This window comes from Callorhinus ursinus, unplaced genomic scaffold, assembly GCF_003265705.2.
Source record: "Callorhinus ursinus isolate GAN/ISIS: 27379988/994484 unplaced genomic scaffold, GSC_fseal_2.0 scaffold36, whole genome shotgun sequence".
In the NCBI taxonomy this organism is placed as follows: domain Eukaryota; kingdom Metazoa; phylum Chordata; class Mammalia; order Carnivora; family Otariidae; genus Callorhinus; species Callorhinus ursinus.
The window spans coordinates 851,586-875,268 of NW_027397098.1; the positions used below are offsets into that span (position 1 = coordinate 851,586).

The 23,683-nt window shown below is 46.3% G+C and overlaps 1 protein-coding gene across 4 annotated transcripts in view; it reads left to right on the forward strand.

Moving 5' to 3' along the window:
- Positions 1–23,683, forward strand: part of RSU1 (Ras suppressor protein 1) — a 249,998-nt gene that overhangs the window by 174,196 nt on the left and 52,119 nt on the right. For 3 of the 4 annotated variants that reach the window (XM_025853430.2, XM_025853428.2, XM_025853431.2), the window contains one exon: positions 21,988–22,601. The exons of the other annotated variant lie outside the window; for it this stretch is intronic. Coding sequence is in view for 1 of the 3 variants with exons in the window: in XM_025853431.2 (XP_025709216.1) it covers positions 21,988–22,090 (103 nt within the window). In the remaining 2 variants the exon portion in view is untranslated. Of the gene's footprint in view, positions 1–21,987; positions 22,602–23,683 lie in introns of those variants that run through there. 4 annotated transcript variants of the gene reach the window in all.

The window sequence follows — 23,683 nt, forward strand, 5'->3', positions numbered from 1 at the left end:
TCTCTCTTCTCACCGGAACTCTGCTTTGCTGCCCACAGTGACCGTGTGACCGTCTTGAAAGGGACAGTACCTTTTCTCTTTTGAGATCTTTTCCAGTTTAAAAAGTCAGCATCCCAGCCTTTCCAAGCCACAGTAGGTATGGACAGGCAAGGATTGCCCCTCAGAACGTCATGAAACCCCAGGGGCAGGCCTGGGGACCCTCCACTGGACCCACAGGGGACAGAAGCTCTTTGTAGGTGGTGACGGGGGCAGAGAGCTGCTTCCTGTAGGGAGCCTTGTCTCCTTCTTGGGAGCAGGACAAGAGAAGTCTTCCTTCCGCTTACACGTAGAGCTTGTGCTCAAGGAGTACAGTGACGAATTCTGCCTGAATTTCCCCCAAGCTTTTTGCACTTGTCTTTGTTTATTATATTAATAAATACTATGCAGCTAATGTTCCCATCTGGCAGGGCAGAGAAAAGAGCATAAAAATGAAGCCTTGGTTACAGCTCTTAAATACTAATGAGGGTGGTATCTACTTGGCATGGTAGAAAGGTGGGTCTTTATTTTAGAGTTCTTAATTAAGAACTGCCAGGTGACTAATATTAATTAGGAAGCCAGCTGTATCCTTCAGTTTCATGGTATATTTCTTCTTAGGAACCTGGGAAGGGAGTAAATCTGAGCCTCTTTTAATCAATCAGCACACGAGCAATTATGTAGTTAAGTATACTTTGTGGATACAGGACCAGGCTATGTGGACAGAGATTTATAAGATACCGTCTTGGCCTTCCGGGTCTCCACCGGTTCGAGGAGTGTGCACCAGCGTCGAGCCAGTGTCAGGACCGTGAAGTCAAATGCCCCAGAGGGTATTAGGTAGAACGGGATGGCCTCAGTGCGGTGGGAGGGAGATTTTTCAAACCACGCAGTGCCCCGCCCCTGCTGGGTTCTCAGGGGCAAGCCAGTGTGAGCTCTGGGAGAGCATCATGTCCCCAGGTACAGTGGCGTGGACCAAAAGGTTGAGGACAGGCTGTCAGGCAGCAGTCCTGGGTAGAAATCGGAGGGCTACAGCTGGGCTCTGAAGAGGAGTAGACGATTTCCAATGGTTACGGAGCCCTGGGCAGCCCCAGAGGAGAAAGGAAAGGGAGCAGGCCGGCTGGACCAGAAAGGGGAGTCCTGGGCATCACCCTGGTACATACACTCCAACTCATCAGTGCCTAGCCTGTCCACCAGCTGGTGCAGGAGTGATGCCCTTGGAGCTGCTTCCGCCTGCACACATGCTCAAGCGTGGCCTCCGGCGGATTCCTGGTACCCCGAGCGCAAGGGCAGGGGCGGCAGTTGGAGCAGAGACTCGGTGCGCTGTGTGTTCCTGGCGTGACCACTCAGCTCCTTAATAAAATGGTACCTGGAACAAGGGGCTTAATGGGAAGCACCTCAAAATCTCTGGCCCTGTGTCTGCATTCTAAGTCTCTTTTGACATTGATGTGTTAATATCCATTGAATTCTAGTCCTTGCGTCACTAGCAATTGAGGAAGGATTTTATGAAGATTAAGTTGTAATGGGCTTTCTTTTGACTTTCCTGACAGTGTTAATTTTTGCAGTGTTTTTTTTGTTTTGTTTTTTTTGTCAAGCTCGAATTATAGTCCAATTTGCAATTCTCTCTTCATTTCATACCTAGAAATTCAGATTGCTGAGTTGAATCTGCAGTTAAACTGTCATGACACCTTCGTGAAAGCGCCTGACCTAGCGCTGTGGCAGGTGCAGCCTTCCCAATGCAGAAATCTGCAAGTCTCCACCCCACTTCACTGACTTTCTTGGGGAGCCCTTCCTTCACAGGATCCACAGAGAGCTCTTGGGCTAGAATCCTTAACTCTGAGCCTGACACATGGTCACTGGGGAGGGCTTATTCTCCGTAGATGTGAACTCCTCTCTAGGGGGCTGAGTGACGTATGCTTCTCTCTCCTCACACTAAGCCATTGAACTTGGAGGTTTTACATCTCTTCTGAGTGCTAATTTCCATCCAGGTCACACCTGCGTGTGTGTGTGTGTGTGTGTGTGTGTGTGTGTGTGTGTGTGTGTGAACTCTCTCTAGACCTAGTTTATAAACAGCCTTTTTCTCTACACCCAGGTATCCAGAACAGTCCTCTTCCCAACTAAGAAACTCTTTCACGGGGCATTTTCCAGAATCCTACCTGCTGCTTTTGGTAAATTCCTGATCAGTTCCTGTCTTTGGAACGCTGCCCCGATAGCCTGGTTCCGAAATCTCTGATTATTACTAAAAGCTCAATTCCCTTCAGAGAAAAAGAAACTTTGGAAATAGTAGGTCTGTGTTTTTCTTTCCGTTACGTAACTTGGGGAATTTTACTAACCTCACGTCAGTGTCAGCCTTGAATGGAATCTGTACAAAGAATAATGTGTACGGAAACACTGTTCTCTAGGAGAGTGACTTTTGCCATACCCAGATAGCACCTAAGTTGTTATAAGGTTTAGTGGTTTTCCTTAAATCAATTCACATTCTTAACTTTATTTTTAAATGAAACAGTTTAGCAGTATTCTAGATGATACATTGGCAACACTTACAATTAATAAAAATACGTACATAGTGATTAAAATTTGAAGCTTGTGTGTGTCCATGTGCAGTCCTCTCTCAGAACACCTTTGAGAGACATAACTTGGGGGAAAGATGTTGTATCCAAGGGGCTGAGGTGGGGTCAGGGAAACAGACCCACTTCTTCCTGGCTTTAATATTAAGGAAGGTTCAGGTTTAATTTTACTTATAAGTTTTCTTTACATCAGGATTTTTCAACCTCAATAATTGACTTTTGGGCTAGATAATTTTTTGTTGGAGACTGTCTTGTGTGTTGTAGGATGGTTAGCAGCATCCCTGGCCTCTAGCCACTAGATGCCAGCCCCACCCCACCCTCCACCACCAGCTGGGACAACCAAAGATGTTTCTAGAGATTGCCAAAAAGACCCTTGGTGGAGGGGGAAATCAGGCCTGGTCGAGTACCACTGTGTTTACATATAAGCTATCATGTTGCTTTTACTGTCCTTGTTGTCGTTATTGTGTTAAATTGTCACTTTGTTAAGTATGCATATTTAAAAGATACTGCAATTTTTGAGACCATGTTTTAGCATTTTTGTGACTGTGCACGTAACTCCCTTATCCCCCAGATGGAAGTGGCCCTGGCCTCTCTTGAGACCTGCTCGGGGCACACCTGACAGTCCTTTCTCTGTAAGGGCACGTTGGCTCTCCCCAGTGGTTGTCACTTCCTCAAGGCCTCTTCTTGGTGAACGAAAGACTAGATCTTCCTTTCCCTCCTCGTGTGTTTCTTTTTTTTTTTTCCTCCTCGTGTGTTTCTGACTTACGTGCAGATATGCTTCATTATGGAACGTGACTTCATGTGTTACCACATCAGCAGAGGCCTACATTTTTGTGAGATACTGTTTTAAATGTATGATCTCTTTAACTTTAACAAAAGTCTGTAATGATGCTGCTTAATATCATTTATCTCTGTTTTTTTTTCCCCATTGAGAAAAACTGAAGCTTAGCTAGGTCAGGTGGCTTGCCCAAAACCACATTGCTAAAGATGCTATTATGTTAAAACAGAGTATTGGAAACAGTCTGTCCCCAAAACAAAGAAATGTTTGCCTTAATGTTGAAATGCAGTATGGATTCACAGGTAGCCTGTCAGTGATTGTGTTTATTATTTGTGGCAACTGCTGATGCAGTAACATCTTTTTAAAATAATAAACCTAGGGGGGGCGCCTGGGTGGCTCAGTCGTTAAGTGTCTGCCTTCGGCTCAGGTCATGACCCTGGGCTCTTGGGATCAAGTCCCATATCGGGCTCCCTGCTCAGTGGGGAGCCTGCTTCTCCCTCTCCCACTCCCCCTGCTTGTGTTCCCTCTCTCGCTGTCTCTCTCTGTCAAATAAATAAATAAAATCTTTAATAAATAAATAAACAAACAAACAAACCTAGGGACACCCCACTGGCTCAGTCAGTAGAGGCTGTGACTCTGGATCTCGGGGTTGTGAGTTCGAGCCCCACGTTGGGTGTAGAGATTACCCAAAAGTAAAAAAATCTTAAAAAAATAAAAAAAGTACAAACCTAATTACAACATAAAGTATGCTTACTATTTAAAAAAATACTTTGGATGAAAACTTAGATTTACAAAAATGCTGGTAGAAATTATGCTGAGGTAGGAGACTTCTGGCAGTTTTCCTTTTAGCCCAGTTCCGATTTCTAAATGGGTTGTAATGTATTTCTTTTTCTTTTGGAAATGAAATTTGGAAGCTAAAAATGAAGGCAGATGTAGCTGGGATTACTGTCAGAGTTAAGTTTCTCTCTCCACTTCTAGCCAGGGAGCGTCCATGTTTGGCACATTACAAATAAATGTCTGTGTGCCCCTGCATCTGGGGTCGGTGGTCTTTCCGAGCTGATTTGCCGTACGTTGGAGCGGAGGTCTGGCCTGCCACCTTTTGCTGAAGGAAACATGCAGGACATTGCCGTGGTGTACCCAGCCGAAGTACGTACTGACGGAAGCAGGCAGTGGGGCTACTCCTCCCTTCGTTTGTCGTTAACTATTTCTTTCTTAATACGAGTGCATCTGGGTTGAGGGGAAGCCTTACCTGCAAGACGAGAGGGCAGGGGACTTGCCACAGGCCTAGAGTAGTTCTCTCTCGGCGACAGCGGCTCCTGATGTCACAGAAGGGTAATTCACAATGGACCATGTCACCACCAACTTTTTCACTAGTGGGGACTTGTAACCCGGACCAGATCGGCAAGACCGTGAAGGAAAGACATGGCTGGCCCGGCTACATAAGCCAGGTCGATAATGGTTTGCCGGCAGCATGCGTAGAACATGTTTTTAAACGACACAAGTGTTGTCTCACGTATTATTTTCATTGCAGCACCCTTCCATCTATGTGCTTCCATTCATTCTTAATGTCTTACTATGTGATAACAGATAGGTGCGCTTTGAATGGATTCTTTGGGTAGTTTTTCCTTGCATGTTCAGGGGGAACCACGTTCAGGTGCCAAGTACCTGATGCTTGGTCCTCATAACTAACGCTCTCAGGTGGCATGGAGAATGCCTGTTTCACATAGGAGTGAACTGAGGCTCAGACCGGTTCTGTATGGCGATGTACTCCTTGGTGATTCCTCTTGAATGGGGGGTTAATCGATCAGACCATCGTTAGCGAGCCTCTTTTGAGCTTCTGGTGTGTGTAGGTGTACTTGTCAAATGCTAGATGTTTCCTAATTTAATATCTGCTAAAATTTTCTGATGCTTTTGCTTGTTTACTGTTTCCATGTGTTGCACCTAATGTGAAACTGAGATTTGGGTTAATTAACTACTCAGCGTGATTATTTCCCTCAAGTACAGGGGAGCTTCGTTTACCAATTTTGTCCTTCTTGTTGATAATGTTAGCGTACATATGGCTCATCTCAACTTTAAAGGAATTAACCTCCTAACCCGTATCTTGAACTCTTATTTTTTTGGCCCCAATTCTCTGCCCACCCTCCCCACAACTACAAAATTTCCAAGGAGCATGACCTGGCGTGGGATTGCTTGACGTATGTTCACAGTACACGTGATCTTCACGTGCATCAATAGATAGCCTTCTGCACTCACCAGAAGCACTGGATCATGTCTGGAAAAGAAAGGTTTTAATATTTTTAAAGAGCTGTAGACATTTTAATCAAAGCTTCTTCTCGGCTTTTGTCTGATGTGTTTCAGGAGAACATACAGTAAAAGAGAACACGGCATTACTCTAGCCTGCCTATCTGAATATATTTCAGCTCATTGAGCTAGATTTCTCCGAAAAGGGAACATTTCCAGCCAAGTCTGCCCTAAAAAGATATGCAGGGTGGCAAACCCAGAACTTTGGTGCCTGCACATGCCATTTTTTTTTCATCCTTAATGTTTTAAATTATTCTCACGATGAAACATAATGGCCTAATGAACAGGGAAGGTGCCCAGTCTCAGAGGAGGATGGACTGAAGCGTCAGAATCAGGAAGAGCAGTAAAGCCCACAAGTGTTGGTGGCCGAAAATCCAGCCCACGCAGTCTCCACGCCTTTGTGCTGGTGACCTCTGAGGCCTGGCAGTGACGTGGGCTCTCTGAGGACTCCCACCCTGCTTGTAAGCAAGTAAGTCCAAGAGCACGAAGCACAGAGGCATATGGAAATTCCACTCTCGAGCTTAATATACCAACATGCAAAATGAATTTTTCATACTGGGTTTTGAAGAAATGGAAAACTTCCAGTTCTCCCTCACTGGTGTGCCTTTTGGAGTTAGTGCCCTTTAAAGCAGCCGGAGGGGGTATGACTGTAATGTAAGCAGAGTGGTGTTTGCAAGTGAGAGCTATGTGAAAGGCAATGATGATTTTGGAAACATTATTCTGGGTGTCGAATTGAACAAAGAGTCATTACTGGAGGAAAAAAATACCCAGAAACACTTTAATAGTCTCTCGGATTTGGGCCCAGAGAACCATACTGTGAATTGAGTGGAAGATAAATAGAGAGGAAAATAGCAAATTAAGGGGGACAAATAACCAGGGAGGGGCGGGCTCACACTGGCATCCACGAGGAGAACGTATAACCAGCGTCTGATGCATTTCCTTAAGAATCAGTGTGTTTGCAAATTGCTTCGTTGCATCTTAGCAGAATCTAATCTGAGTAACGAAGAGCTGACTAGCGAACATAGTTGGATGAATTCCCTCAGTACTCCTGAAATATAACAGAGCAAGGAACAGAATAATGAAAAATAACAGAGAGAGTAGCTAGGGGCTTAACTTATGATCAGTGTTCATTACAACAAATGACACTTTCACTGCAGAGTTACCATAAAGATTATTGACTCTTACATAATATGGTCCCCATCTGAATAGACCTGAGAACAGCTCAGCTTGTGAATGAGAGGGCTGGAGCCAGAGGAGGACAGTGATGTACTCCATACCTTTATTCATTTCTTCACTTTGTTCTGGAGAGCTGCCCGTTCAGAACCACGGACAGAGCAAAAGCCGGTGAACCTTCTTGCAGGAAGATTGTCCATGATTCTCCTTGACTAGCATGGTTATATGTTATATTCAGTGAAGACCGGGCTCAGAAAGTGACTAAGGTTTTCTTTTTTTTTTTAAGATTTATTTATTTATTTGAAAGAGAGTGTGTGTGTTGGGGGGAAGGGGCAGAGGGAGAGAGAGAATGCCAAGTAGACTCTGCACTGAGCGTGGAGCTGGACATGGGGCTTGGCCCCACCACCCGGAGATTGTGACCTGCGCCGAAACCAAGAGACGCTTAACTGCCTGAGTTCCAGCTTGTTAGTAGTTTCATATTTAAGATCCTTACCTGATGTTCTTTGCCATTTGCTGTTTTCCTCAAGCATGCATGTTACAGCACTTTAAAAAACATCTCTTTGGAAAGAAACTGTGTTTTGTGTAAAACTTTCAGCACACAACCCAAGAGCATTTGCAGCTCTGGATTCAGCCAAGGTTAGAATGGACAGCCCCAGTTCAGAGCACAGAGTACGTAACAGCCTTGGTTTACTGAGCACCTGTGTGGTATCTGCTAAACACCTTGTTATTTCATCCTCTTAGTGACCCTGTGAGATATGTACTGTTCCTCTCATTCCCACTTTCCAGATGAGAAAGCATGTTCAGAGACGTTAGGTAAGTTTGCCAAGGTTACCCAGCTGCTGTCTGTTAGAGATGAACTTCAAAACCAGGTCTAACAGTGTGCCAGATGTTTTAACTCCCACATCAATGCTGAGCACCGAGAAAGATACCCTTTCTCTCTCTCTCTCTCTCTCTCTCTCTCTCTCTCTCTCTCTCTCTGGAAAACTTGGCTGGATTTGGAAATCAGACATATCAGGGCTTGGACCCTTCCTTTTTCATTTGTGAGAAATCCTGCAGAACTGATCTACCATCTCCTAAGAGTGGTTGTAATGCAAAAAGAGTTCGTGTTTAATGCATGGTGATAAGCTTTTTGCATGATTTCCTCATTCATTCCTCAAAACTGTGGGCAGCATAGTTCTGCTTTATAGATTGCAGAACTGAGGCTTGGAGTGGTCCAGGCTGCATAGCTGCTAAGTCTGTCCAGAACCTTCATGTTCAGCCAGTATTACATGGCTCATTGTGGGCAGTTTCAAAGTCAACCCTGTCAAGTGCCCCCCATAAGAGAGGGTCACCAACAGTATTAGCCAGAGACAAGAGTGACAGCCCCCAGGTAACATGGGAGGCAGAAGCAGAGCGAGGAAACCCAAAGAGGCTAGTGGGTGAGGGGCTGTGTAACCGTTACAAGGAAGGAAGCAAAGTGGCATTTGGGAACAAGTCAACAGTTGTCAAAAGAATAGTGAAGGCATCTCTGGAAGCTCAGTAGTAGACAAGTCTTTGGGTCCCACCCTTCCTTTAGTTTTCAGTTTCTTACTGCTGAATTTTATGGAAAAAATACTTTGGTGAGGAACGGCGAATTTAAAAATACTGTTAGCCATGGGATAGCCAGCAGATTTACTATTTGTCCCCAATCTCTTCTAAGCACTCAGTTTTCTCCTTTATTACATGCACGAGTGGGAAAGCCCTGCCTCGTGACCGTTGGCAGTGAGCTTCTGTAGGCCTTCCTGTGGCTCATCCCCCAGACTACCTGGCCCAGAGGTCAGAGACGAATAGGGAGATGGGGCAGGGTGAAGTGCCTGAGGCTAGAATTGGTATTTGCCACTTCACAAGGAGCCCAGCTTAGTGAGGAAGTCCAGCTTGCTTGTGAAATGGCCAAACCCTGTGAGTGCCTGTGGCCGGCAGCTGCTTCTTCTTGAGCCCCTCCTAGTGGAGGCCTTGCGGAGAGTGCAGCTTGGTCGGCTATGAGTTGAGGACCTTCAGCTCTTACAGCTGGGTTTAGGTTTTCTTGTTTTTGGGAAAGAGGACTGACTACACTTTTCTCCAACCAAGTAGTGTTCATGAGCTTTGGGAGTTATTTATATTGGCCTGAAGACTTTTCCAGGCTCATACTGAGAACTGTTATAAATAATTAAAGGTAGTGGAAGAACCTCTAGCTAAGTGGGATTACTTTTAAAAAAAATACTCTGGGTATGTGTATGTGTGTGTCCATGTGTCCGTCCATCGTTCCTTTTTCTGAAGTGCAAAAACCAAGTGCCAAGAAAGAGTCCCTCAGCTCTCAGAATGCCTTTAGTACAAGAAATGGCTCGACTCCCCCATATTCACATGGTGTGTGTGTGTTGTGTATCACGGTAACCACAAACAGTGTGCAGCTCTTGAGCTGTTGGATTATAGCATTCTGATTGGGATGTGCTGAAAAATACTCCGCAGATTTCAAAGACACTTAGTACAAAACAAAAACAAAAACATTAAACTTACATGATATATTTCCTAAGTCATTTGTCTTTAAATTAAGGATAAAGTAGATCATTAATCATGTTTATATTGATTACATGTTGAAATCATATTTTAGATATATTGGGTTAAATAAATAAAATACATGAAGGTTGATTTCATTTGTTTACTTTTACTTTCTTAAGGGGCTCCTAGAAAATTGGAAGTTGTATTTGTGAATTTTGTGTTTTGGACAGAGCTCTTCTGTAGATCTGAGTATGGAGTTTGTCTCTACCAATTAGAAGTACTAATATGTGTTTAAAAATAAGATTTTAAAAATAGCTTTCTGAAATATTGACAAGGGGAAAAATTAACTCCCTGTAGTGGTTCAGTTTAGCAAGTACTGCTGACTAAGAGGGGCTTTGGCCATTCCGGGGGACATATATTGGGCAGAAATCTTGATGAGAAGCTCTTCGCGGATGAATATTTTTCCCTGAGAACATGGGTCCCTTTGAATCAGTGGATGCAGAACACGGTCTGTCAGTATTTGAAGTAACTCTTGTGCACGCATTTCTTCGTCATTTTTCACCCAGCTGTCATCCTCCTGGCCACATCATGACCACAATATCCTATCCTGGAAACCGGAAGAAAAGAGCAGCCCGGGGTGGTGTTCCACAGATATCCTGGCCCTCTGGCTTCTGCACCTCCTGCTCTGACTTTCACCATCTGTATTTAGAATGCTCTCGCACCTTCCAGGAGTGTGTTGTGGGTGAGATTCCTAGATGAAACACTTGAGGTTCTTGGATGAGGTCTGTTGTGACAAGCGTGAGCTCTTCCCTCCCCACCCACGGCCACAGTTTTGCTCTGAGTCGACAGGGCCTGCTGGGGGCATCCAACAATAAAGCTTGAGCCCCAGGGGAGAGCCCTATCCTCTTCTTGATGTGTTCCCGGGGTCCTCACTCAGATTTATTGCTAGTGCATGGTTCCTCCAGGAGATGCTTCTTAACATCAAGCATAAACTCACACACACCTTCGTTTCTAACCTTTTTGCACTTGAAGACCGTAAATTTCCCCGAGACTCTTAAAAATCTAGAAGGGAGTGGATGACATATATGAAATCTGCTCAATATCTCAGGCTAAAAGTAGTTTTTAAACGCCCCATTCCTTTGTGGAGTATGTTTTCTCCACAAAACCCAGAAACATGAACGTGTAACCAAAGAAGGGTGGGATCTAAAGGCTTGTCTCCTGTTCAGCTCCCATACGTGGGAGTCCATATTCTTTTCAACAGTTGCTGGCTTGTTCCCAAATACCACTTTGTTTCATAGCTACCAAAAGCTGGTCTCCTCCCCTCCTGCTGGCCTTTCCTTGGCCAGGAAGTTCAAAGATTGGTATCAGGAATGGATGAGAAGCACAGTTCAACTTGATAGGCCATGTTCCAGGAGTGGGGTTCCCCACTTTAGAGAGAGCTGTTTACATGGGGGGGGATTCCGCTTTGCCAGGGAGATGGCCTGGAGTAATGGGTAGTTTAGTGGTCTGTAGCTGCCGCTTCCTGAAGTTCCCCTTGGTGAGAGAGAGCCTCCTAGATAAAGCACTGTGTGCATAAGTCCACCTGTATGTAGATGGTTGCTTTCTGGTGTTTAAGTTTTTATTTTTCAATTTTTTTAAGTGGAACATGACTCGCCTCACAGAAAAGAGGGGCACATAATACAATGCTATGTAAGGGTGCAAGCATCATGCCTTAATCTGACCTGAACATAAAAGGAACCTTGGAGAGGTGAGCCCTGTAAGGTTTCATTTAACATGATTTTCCTTGGGGGTTAGACAAGTTAATAAAAGCAGAGTGCTTACACAAGCTTCATGTGTAAAGTTGGCCAGTTCCATTCAGATGTCCAACTCTTACAGGGTTCAAGCCATTGCCTGGACGATTGCAGGGTTAGGGTACTGTCTCATGCAGCACCCAGTCATCCTGTGAGGGGTGTGACAGGGTGCAGACCAGACAGTTACTGCCCCTATATAGGTCCAAACGCCCCATCTTCTGTCTAGGGAAGCAGATTATCCAGATACCAGATTAATTCCGAAGGCTTCTGAATCCAGTTCAAGTGTTATTTGCCCTGCCTCGGGAACCTATAGGCTTGTACTTAAATTTAAAGAGATGGCTAGCTTTCCACTGACCTGGCCATGAGTCCCCTGCCATGGTCAAATCACCAAGCCACCTGGACAGAGAGAAACTGAGGAAGGAGCAGTCTCAGGAACAGAGATTCCCAATGGTTAGCCACAAAGAGGAAGAGGGTTAGGCGTGGGAGGAATAATAATCTCTAAATATGCTTTTAACTATTTGTCTTTATCTGAAAAACAAGAAAAAGCAAAGCTTCTCTGTTTAGACACTAACTTTCCTAGTTCTGTGACATTAGCTCTTCATTTGCGATATCACTTATATCTGGAGCCACATGGCTTCTTTCATTCATGTGATATTTCCTCAGGTTTAAATGAGTTGATAGAGGGGCGCCTGGGTGGCTCAGTCGGTTAAGCGGCTGCCTTCAGCTCAGGTCATGATCCCAGGGTCCTGGGATCGAGCCCCGCATCGGGCTCCCTGCTCAGCAGAGAGCCTGCTTCTCCCTTTCCCTCTGCCTGCTGCTCTGCCTACTTGTGCTCTCTACCTCTCTGTCAAATAAATAAATAAAAAATATCTTTAAAAAAAATAAATAAATAAATGAGTTGATAGATGGAAAATGCCATAGAAGCTTCATGCAGAAGGGGGCTGGTTTCTCTCTCAGGCAGGCTCTCTAAACAAGATGTCAACATGGCTGACAGCACACCTGGGCTCCTCACTGAAATCACTGGAAAACAAAGAACTTGTCTTCCCGACGGCTTGAGCAAAGATCATAGGTCTTTCTTTAGTTGGCTCAAATTGACCACAGGCTCATGTATGAACTAGTCATTGTGCCCCTTGGGCAAAGGGAACAGTTTCAGACTGAGCCGAGTTTTGACACTAAGATGGAGGCAGTATAGCCATTCACCTCCGAGGCATGGAATCTCTCTGGGCGTCCATACCCTCATCTGTAAGATGGAGATGGTGATCATGCCTGTCTCCGGGATGCCAAGAGAACACTCCAGGCAGAGTAAATGGCAAGCACAAATCTCAGAAGTGGGCAAGGGCCTGACATGTTTGCCCACATGCTGGGGGCTGGGAGTGGGAGCTGGGAGGTGGAAGAGGGGAGAGTTGGAAGGGTTGGGGCAGCAAACCATGTTTGTCTTCTCTGCTTCCTCTTAGAGACATGACGCTAGCAGGACATGCACAGGCACACGGGACTCCCAGCCTGGGTCCTCACCACCTTTCTGGGGCGGGGGGGCGGTGCTTCGATGCCCACTGCCAACATTTACCCCATCGTTTGTACCACTGACCAAGACCGACACTTGTGAGGCGCAGAATCTCTGTCCAGCTTTGTTAATACCGTCGGTCAGCTTACTGCCAAGACCCGCTGGCCTCGGAGTTGAGCTGGTGTTACTCAGGGTGACTTTTCCTGTTGATGCTTTGATCCACTTTGTGTCAATGGTATCACTGAACACGTAGCCGGATGGTCTTACTGCCTTTAAATTCACGGTTTGGGGTGGCGCCTCACTCTTGCCTCAACTGAAGTAATCTCTCCAGTCAAGTCTGTTTGGCAGGATGTGAAATTTTAAGTAGGTTATACAGTTGCAACAAGTAATTTATGGTTACGTAGTATTAATATCCAGCTGTCCATGTTAAGGGATCTGTTAAGAGAATTACTTTATTGAATCTGGCTTTTGAGAGCCAGATTCAATTTAGTGAATTTTAACAGTAGTGTTTTTTAAGAATAATTTTTGAAGGGGGCAGATTGCACATATAAAAAGAATTCCTCACTCCCTGGTATTTATGGTTAAGTTTGTATATCCAAGTGTGTACCACTAACACACGCGTGTATGGTTAGATGTCTCTTTTTTAATCTCTGCAAATGTTAAGTACTAGATCAAAAAATAATTCTGTTCATAAAAAATATTCAGGCCGAGTATGAAGTCTGTTAAGGAAGCTTGTTTGGGAAACTTACAAATGCCCTTAGACTTGTTTCCTCTTGCCTTTTAGTTTATTCTGGAAATTGCAACATTTAGCACTTCACAGTTTAATTTAAAAGGATTACCTATTTTCTTAAATGCTTAAGCGGGGAAGCAAGTTGCAGTTATTGATTTTTCTCTGCATGTATTCCGTGAAAGCTGGATTTGCTCCTTCCCCAGGGAACCTACTCCCTGAACTGCATGTTTGCTGGTGACAGTTCGGACCTCTGATACATAACCAAAGACCTTGCCTAATATCCTTGCAACTGCTCGGGGAATTTTTATTAAGTAAAAGCATCGTTAGAGTAGACAGGATGATGAAGTTTAATGAGCATCTTTGGTGCACGAGATTGTTAGTTTTGCTCTACCAGAATCCTCATTTCTCCCCTCCAGTGGGGCAGATAGTGAGCCCAGAATGTATGGGGGTATTTTAAAATCTGCTTTATATTTTATATTTTTGTATAGCTTAATATCCATTTTAGGCCATCTGTGAATTCCTTTTGGCTATTTCCGTGGATTTCAAAATGCATGTTTATACTTTGACTTACCCTGTGTGTTGGGGATGCAGAGGTGCGAGGGTTGTCATGGAGAAAAGCGGGAAAGACAGACTGCCGTTAGGGAGCTGCATGGAACCATCTCTTGGAGGTTTGATCTCAAAAAATCATTGCCTTTTGAATTAATGAGATTTCTCCTGGGGATATGGTAACTATTAATTTTTTTTTTTTCTTCTTTAAGACTCAGCAATTTCTGTGCTAAGGTTCTGTCACCAGCCCCTCATAGCTGTTAGATAGGATAAATAAAGATATTGCAAAATGCTTATTAATAATCTAGGCTTCACACTTTGTCCACAGATTTATTTGTAGAGACTTTAAATTTAGCATCCCACCATAAGATTATAGATTATAAACAGAATTATTTCTCTCCGTTATTGTCACCGGCCATATAACTTGGATTTTCAGATTGGTTCTTTTCTTGGTCTGGATGAGGACTTTCCATGGAAACACCCAAAACAACAGGAGGGAGGCATATGACATGAGCAAATGACTTAAGAACAGCATATTGTACCTCTCATATACCTGGCATTCTGAAACACAATATTTACACAGCACACAATGTGCTTCTAGCTGTGCCTTGAATATACAGAATACAAAAGAAGTGAACTCTGCAGTCCCCACCCTCAAGAAAACGGTAGGCTTATTAAGACAAATCTGAGAAATCTAAAGAAGATGGGAGATAAGATAATTCAGTGCATTAAGAGTTCGAACTTGGGGGGCACCTGGGTGGCTCAATGGGTTAAGTATCTGCCCTCGGCTCAGGTCATGATCCCAGGGTCCTGGGATCAAGCCCCGCATCAGAGTTTGAACTTGGGAGTAATTGCCTGGGTTTGATCCGGGCCTAAACTTGCTAAGCCTCGGTTTCCTCCTTCAAAAAATGAGGAAAAGCCCGTTCTTCCCTGGATTGTTGTGACAGTGGGGGCCGAATGTCTAGTAGGCGTAACTGCGACGTGTCGTAATCACAGGACTGCCAGGACTTCAGAATGACAAGCCGAGAGCAGGGACCTATGTACCATCAAACACTTGTTGGTGAAATCCTGATAAATCCCATAGTGTTCTGTGAAGGCAGAAATTGGGGCAGGGGGGCGAAAGCCCTGAAAAGCCTAAAAACATGGATGGGATCCGAATTGCAGAACAGGACCCAGGCAGACATTCCAGATGGTAGTTAACACAGATCAGCAAGAAACAGACCAAAAGGACTGCTGCCTGGCAGGAAGGGCTACTGCCAGGGCTCAAATCGATTTAGCACCATTTTATTTTTCAAACACACGGAGGAGCCCAAGCCGGTCTGGCTGCCAGAGCACTTGCGAGGTAGACAGTGTGCACATAATCCCATTTTCCGGTGAAGGTAACAGATATTCTGGAAAGAGAGAGGATTCTGAGGTTAACAGGTGCGAGGTGGCAGGGCTCACCCCCAGGTTATCTTGACTGTCCGCCACACTGCCTCCCTCCAGACCAGCCTTCCTGTGCTCAGGTGCGCTAGAGGACAGAGAGAGGAAGTGGTTGAGTTCAGCATTACATGACATGTTCTGTGGCTGCTTTATGTCATGTACCAGGCTAGGTACATGACCTGGTGAGCAGTGGATGCTGTTTTCCGTGCGTGCACCAGGGAGAGATGATTCTGCCAGGTGTAGGACACACTGAAGGAGGGAAGGGACCCATTATAATAGTCTAATGACCATATGATGGGGCCTAAGTTAGGGCAGAGGAAAAGAATAGATAAAAATCATAGGTTGATGAAAATCAGACTAAGCACCATAAAGAGCCTAATAAATCCACTGGGTTATGACCCTTTTGAGAAGCTGTTGAAAGCTGTGTTCTCCTCCTGCTGGAAAAAGCACCTAGAGCTTGGCTTGGAGTTTTAGATACTTCCCTGGTCCCAGGCTAAGAATTTCATTTTTTTTTTTTTTTTTTTTTTTGACAGAGAGAACGACAGCGAGAGAGGGAACACAAGCAGGGGGAGTGGGAGAGGGAGAAGCAGGCTTCCCGCTGAGCAGGGAGCCCGATGTGGGGCCCGATCCCAGGACCCTGGGACCGTGACCTGAGTCGAAGGCAGACGCTTAATGACTGAGCCACCCACGCGTTCCCAGGCTAAGAATTTCAGAGGAAGTGCCAATCAAACTTGATTTACGTGATCACCAAAAGAAGAGGCAGATGTCAAAGCGACTTCTGTGTTTTGATCCTCAAGGTCTGGAGACCTAGAGGGACAGACCTGTGGAAGTCGGGGTAGGGAACTGTTCTGTGCTTTGGTTGGGTATAATAGCTCAGTGTCCAAGTGGGAGTAAGGCAGGCACAGCAGGGGCTGAAGATGGCGGTGGCTTGGTGGGTGGGGGGGACGTGGGGTGGTGCTGCTCAGAGGTAGTCACTGACTGCTAAGTGAGATGTCCTTTCTAGGGAAGAGAAAACAAAGGTAAAAGCAGAAACTAAAGGACCGAAGTGTCCAAAGGAGAGACTAAGAACCAAGATGGTGCACTGCAGCCAAGAGAGGGAATTTTCACAAGGAATGGGGTGGGCCCACCGTGGTCTTCTGCTGTAGCCCTGAAGGGGTTGATGGTCTGGAAGAGACGAGAAGACTCCTGTGGATTTTTTTCCACAGTGAGACTGCCCATATTCAGTAAAATTTGGATACCAGTAATAGAAAAGCATGCATACCAGCCTCCTTACGATGAGGTGCAAACTCTCTTCTGATGCGGGCAGACTGGAGTTTGTTGCTGCAGTCCCAGCCGTCAGTGTGGGGTTCCGTTGCTTCAGATGGCCTGTGTGCAGGCTGCTTTAACCGGATGCATCTGAAGTGATCCGTCAGATGCCCCCAGCTGCCCATGGGACCCTTTCCCAGGGATTCCTCCAGAGGTGGTCGTCGGCAGGAATTCAGCAGGTGGCTGCTCAGGGCAGGGCCAGTCCCACACGGATGAGAACAGAAAGACCCGGGAGGGGGCTGAGCAGCGCCGGAGAGCAGCCGGAGGCCCCCCGCCTTTGAGGTTCTCTTCAGTGACGGAAGCATGCTCGTCAGACTCCTGTGCACAATGGAACCTTTCCTGTCACTTTGGATTGTTCTTTGGTGGTTTTTTTCCACTCCTTACTCACCTTTCAATTATCCTCTGTCCACCTCACACGTCAGGGGGAGAGGGGACTTTCTAAGACTCTGTGGCATCGGGTCCCTCCGCTCTAGGGCTTGAACATTTTGTCCGCCAGCGGCTGCTGTCCTGTTGGTGACCTTGAGCCAGGCTCCCTCTGTCGCCGCTCTCAAGCTGGTGGCCCGATTTCAGTGCCCACTGGAAGCCTCCTCCCTCTGAAGGCACATAATGACAAGGTCACATTCCTGGCTCTGTTATGTGCTCACAGGCAACATGTCAGGTGGGAGGAACTGGCCGGCTCAGCCTGAGTCTTGGACCTTTGCGAGAGGTGAGAGATGTCAGCTGCCGTTCTGGAACATCTGCTGAGTCCCTGCACAGACAAGACCTTTCCCGGGTCCGGTTTAATCTTTGCCCAAGCCCTACAAGGTAGCTAGGAGTGTTCATCGTCAGGTTGCAGATACAGGCTTCGACTGTGGCAGGTGAGCCACTTGCCCAGAGTCACCTGTCATTGAGAGTGAGTAGGGTGCACAAAGGCAGAGGGGAGTGAAGCCCCAGGCCTGTGGTCTGCGGATCCCCAGGGCAGGGTGCCGTGGGCTCCAGGAGGGCGGGACAGGTGCCACCTGAGCAGAGTGCTAAGGAGATACGCCGGTTTGGGTAGTGCCTTGTGCCAGGGTCCCAGGGATGATTGTGGTTTCCCAGGTGGAGGAGGGGGAAGGAGCACGTGGAGTCAGAGAAGCTAAGGCCAAGGGCAAAGTATGTCATGCAGTGGGGGTGTGGGGCCAGGAGACTGTGATTGTATGAATTAGTCATGTGTCTTATTCACTATCTTTTATGCTGTTTTGACATCTCGGAGGTCTTGCAGGCTGGGGGAGAGACTGCCCTTTCCAGGGCGAGCTTAATTCCTAGAGAGAGCAACCAGCTTGTCTGCCAGGTCGTCTCTGATATGTAAACCAACCAAACCAATCCAAAGCTAACACCTCGACCACCTCCTTCATGCGACTCCCGCATAGCAAGCCAGTATTTCCCCTGTCCTAGTACCATACAGCTGGAGGCCAGCCTGATGGCCCCGAGCACCTGGAAATTATTCCAGAGGTCCACCCGTAAATTCACTCAAACCCACCCATTCCTTCCCGTGGAACCACCATAAAGGACGGAGTCCTGCTCCCTGCTTTGTTCCTTCTGCCTCCTCACCAACCCTGGCACTTCCCCATGTGGCTTTGTGTGCCATGGCATGCCCCCTCCTCTTGGGAAGCTTCACCCAATGGCGTCGGCCTCTCCATGGCTCCCTGAGCCACCTCTAGAAGTGAAATCCTGGGTACATTCAAAACATGGATCAGGGTGTTAGCTTCAGAGTAGAGAGGAGACACTTTGCTTACCTGTTCTCTCTTTTTCTGGTAGAAACAGAACCCATTTTTTCCTTTGGGGCATCCTTTGCCCTTCTCGAAACTTAGTTTTTTAACTTTTCCTTCTTTTCAATGACCTGCTACCCCCAGAAAGTCTCCTGTTTTTCTTCTGCTGAAGGTAAGCAAACACCTCACTTCTAGGCTGCCCTATCAGGCCCAGAAAGGCCCATTTACTGCATTAGTTCCCTGTTGTTGTAAAAAAGTACCACAAACTTGGTGCCTGCAAACAAAGCAGATAGATCCTTTTACAGTTCCAGAGGTCAGAAGTCTGAAATCAAAGTGTCCGCAGGGTTGCGTCCTTCTGGAGGCTCCCAGGGAGAATGCCCTTCTTTGCCTTTCTAGTTTCTAGAGGCTGCCTGTGTTTCTTGCTGGGAGCCCCTTTCCTCCATCTTCAAAGTCAGCAGTGTAACATGTTCAAATCTCTCTGGCTCTGACCTTCGGGGAGGTCAGAAGACCCTTATGATTATACTGAGCCCACCCAGAAAATGCAGGCTAATCTTCCCAGCCCAAGATCCTTAATTAATCACCTCCATAGAGTCCCTTTATGATAGAATATGTTCACAGGTTTCAGGGGTCAGAATGTCAGTATTTTGGGGGTGGGGGGCATTATTCTGCCCACCACACTGACTAACCAAAGGGAAACCCCATGGCTAATCCCTGCTGGAGCCAGGAGTGGAACCCTAGACTTCGGACCCTCAGATGCTTGTCATTACTGCTCTACCCCAGTGATGTCTCCATGTGTCTGGTCTGCCCATGCAGCTGGAGGAGTCAGAGATGAGGCGGAGGACACAGCAGCATCCCCGCGTTGCCAGTGACTCACTGAGGAAGTGGGGGCATGCATTTAGCTCTACCTTAGTTGCTTTCTTCAAAGAGGATTAAAACCTTTCTCCCAGAGATGCTTGGGGATTTGGCGTTGATTGAAAATACCGTTATTTTTTTTTTTTCAAAGGAAAAAGCCCTAAAGAAGTAATCATATTATCTTTATTAAATCCTTCCAACTACAACCCCACGTCAGTCATGTTTTTCAGCAAGCATCCACTGACCACTTCCAGTAAACGAACCAGGTACTGGGCTCATTTTAAACACTGATACCACCATACTCTGAACACAGCATCATTTTTTTTACAGATGGAGAAGCTGAGGCATGGTGAGTGAGGGCTGTGGGGGTGCCAATCCTTTGCCCAGAGTCCACAGCTAGTAAGTCGCAAGAGGAGGATTTAAACATCAAGCTCAGGGAATGCTCTCTCTGATCTGGCCCTAGGTAGTGACTTGCTGTGTAGCCCCAGGAGGGCCAAGCGCAGTGGGGTCTGACTAAAAAAGGCAGACATTGGAACGTTGGAACATTCTAGTTTCTTCCTAACAAAAGGAGCCTTGCTGAGTTCCAAACAACTTTTGCAACCCCTTCTGAGATAATTTTGCTGGATCACCACGGTCAGGCCCAGCAAAACCCCCACCTCTTCCGGGAAGCCCTCCGTGCCCACCTCAGCTCTTACTCCTTCAGGACATGACACGTGGGCCCTTGTCAGATCTTTTCCCTCCTCTGACACCTTCCTTGTGTCACTCCTGCCGGATTTCCCAGCTCATGCGCTATGTAACCCTTAAAATTGAATGCTGTCTGTGAGGAAGAACAGGGATATTTTTTTCCCTTCTGGGGGTAAGGGTTGGGAAAGAGAGGAGAGGTACATGAGGCCGGAAGGAAGCGAGGAATGCACAGACCAGAGTCAGGCCTTTTCTGTGTGTGGGGCGAGAGGAGCTTGGAGCGCAGAGGCCTCTGGGGACACCACCCTGCTGTGTGAGTGTGAAGAAAGCTGTGTCCTAGGAGGAGGGGAGGGGCCGGGCCTGCTAGAGGAAAATGTATGTTTCAGGGTATGTGTTGCTAAAGCTGAGGAATGTAATGGAGAAGTCTACTTTGGCTACTTCTTTAACCTGTTTGATGCCTCTGGGAGAGATGCTACAGGGGTGAGGGAGGGGGGTCCCCAGATAATAGATCCATTACAAGATCCTTAATCATCTCTGCAGAGCCCCTTTGGCCGTGTAAGGGGACAGTCACAAATTCCCGGGATTGGGACAGGGACATCAGTGGGGTTGGGGCAGCAAGAGCGGTACAGCTGGCCTGGCTGAAATTTCCTGTCAAAACCAGTGGTTCCTTTCCTGGGATCCAGGGCCCCTGGGTGTCCATGACATAGACTGCAGGGGGATCAGTGGCCCTTTTTAAAGTGTAGGGCGCAGGGGCCTTAGGTGGATTTAAAGATCCACTTAAATGGGGAGACGGTCCCCCGCTTTACCTGGAGACATTCCCAGCCCCAGGCTGGATGTACATCCTCCGGCTTGTGGGCCAGTGCCACCAGGTCCAGACTCTGCATTCTGAGCTCCTTGGGAGCGGAGACCTCTCTTCATGGCCACTGCTGGTGGAACCTGCTCGTAGCCCTTCTGGGGAGACACTTGGAAACCTCTGAGAAGACAGACCACACTGTCACCTATCAACTTTCCCTAATTACTCCATCAGTTGGCCAACTCTGTGCGCGAGGTCCGTCCTTTGGCCCGCCAACCGCGGTGTCTGTGTCCTCAAGAGCATCATCAGTACATGTCACCAGTCTGCCTGGCAAGGTGCAAGCATCAAGAGAGTATCAGCTCCTTGAGTGGACTTTAGAACAAGGGACACCTTGCACCGGGAGGTCAGTCTCGGTGTCCTCCCCCATTCACGTGGCACAAGGCAGTTGCCACAAGCAGATCACGCGTTGCCTTTCCTCTGGAGGAACGGAGACACACACACTGGGCTCTCTCTGGGCCACACTTTTATCCATAAGGGCAGTTAAGGTGGAGCCGTATTTATTTGAGGGTGGCTTTTAATTTTGTTTAATCAGAATTACTCATAAATTATCAATTAATTACTATCTGCTGTGTTGGGTTCAATCCTCTCAGCCGTAAGCGAGCTACGCTCTGTGACGAATGCCATCCACTGTAATTGTAGGGTACTTTGTCAGCATTTAATCAACGGTACTTATTAACGTGGCATTGATATGTGGCTGCCGTCCCAGCACTATAAATCATGGGCGGGGAGCCAAAGCAGGCTTGGACACCATTGCTCTCTGTCACACTATGCAGCCCCTGGGCTCTGCTGGCCAGGCGTGATGTTCACTTTTCACTCGATGGACACTCTGTCTCTTCAGTCATTGTCGACTTCAACACTCACAGCCGTTCGAGCTTCATTCTCGAACAGGTGGGCTGAGCATCTTCCATCCTCACGGCCCCAGATCCCTCTTCCTTGGGTGTTTTCACACTCGGTCCAGTGAGTGTGAAATTGCAGGACACTTGTCCAGAACTGACCTCATAGTGTATTTTGTGTGTGTGCATGCGCGCGTGCGCCTGCACGTGTGTGTGTGTGTGTGTGTGTGTGTGTGTGTGTAAGTGTAAGAGAATTTTATAATCTTAAACAAAATGTCTGACCCAGACCAAGTAGAAGTGATCTTTTAGTTTTCTTTGGCTTCCTGAACATTCCCGGAGATTAATCTGTTCTTTCAAGCCCTCCCAATAAAAGCTGGTCCTGTGTAGGCAAGGTGGGTCTCACCATTTCTCCCTCTCTCTTTTCAGCCTCTACGGCAGACACATGCAAGCAAACCCAGAACCACCGAAGAAAAATAATGACAAATCGAAAAAGATCAGCCGGAAACCCCTGACAGCCAAGAACAAATAAAGGGTTGGCATGGGCTGAACTTCTGGTTGCTTCCCTCATTATGACTTCTGTTCTCTGTTACTGTATCCCACAAATAAATACATGTGTATGTGTTGTTGTTTTTTCTCTTTCTAGAGCTTATCACTTTACCTTTTAAATGTTTTTGGTAGGTGGTAGATTTTTATAAATTCTTAAAACCATTTCCATTTGTTTGCTTAAAACTGCCAAAGGCAGGAAACAAAGCTCTAATTCAACTGCAAATTCTATAGTAGGCACGGAGTTCAGTCCCTTGAATAGATGTTCACAAAGTTGCGTGTTATCAAAAGAATAATTAAAACCATGTGATCGTTTAAATGTCACAGCTAACACCGTTCACTCTTCTGTTTATTCACATAACTCATTATTTTGCTTTGTTAAAAGCTTGTTAAAAGCTGTAACCATCGAGATATTATGTTAAATCACAAATAATTTTTAATAAAATCTTGAATTTGTATCACATGTTGCTTCTTGAATAAAGAATGGTCTGATCTTAGGGTATGCACATCTTTGCTTATTTTTTTTCCCCCCCAAATGATCCCATCCGAATTGTATTGGTTGTAGATGGTAAACTCTGAAACGTTCCGGGAAAGACATGTAAAATTACATCAGAGTTGGTTTCTTCTCAGATTGATTTGTCAGGTTGTTTTTTGGGTTTTGTTTTGTTTTGTTTTTTCCCTTTGAAGACTGTTTCTAAATTAGGAAGGAGCAGAAAAAAAATCTCTGGGAGACTCTGCCAAAGGATTTTGGAAAGCAGCATTTCTTAGCTGAAGAAATGGTGACTTCTGCCAGTGGCTGGTAGACAAAAGTTGTGAAACGGAGAAAGAAAAACTCAAGTATGTTTCTTGTCACTGCAGAAAATCTGCTCATGGCAGAGCATTCTTCTGCATGTCTCTGATGGTGTCAATGAAGTTGTGTGAATGTGCACACCCCACCCCACTCCCAGGGTAGAAACTGCAGCTGCAGGGTCAGTCAACAACCAATTGTATAGCTTCTGTGATAGGCAGCTTTGTTCTTACCAACAGGTATATGGATGTAAGTGAAAGTAAACCCAAGCAGCATCCTTGCGCTAAGAGGGCTGCCAACACCCAGTACCTTGAAACAAAAGGAGTGTGAAGACGTAACCCTCTCAGACAGATTGTGGTGTGTCTATCCCTGTCTCCCCCCAGTTCAGTTTCACAGTGGAACCCCCCAAGAACCAGGACCACTGGGACATGGAAAAAGCCGGAATCAAAACACAACCCCAAAAATTCCTGATTTACGTGGGAGACGGACTTTGCATTTGAATCAGAAAGACCACTGTTCAAGATTACCTTACTGTTTCTGGGAAAACTTCCTGATAGACCATTCCTGTGGGCTAAGGAATCCCCCGGTGCCACCTCCTGTTTGGGGTTAGGGTCGACTTAATTTTTCTGGATGCAGTATTTGCCTCAGCCTGAATTTTTTAAGTTGGTTTTTCAGCTCATGAAATTGCAGGAAGAGCAATGCCTCTGCTGTTGTTGATTGGAAGGACTTTGTCTAGAATTGAACTAGCAACAAAGCATTAGTAAAAATATCACAATATACTCTTAGGAATAA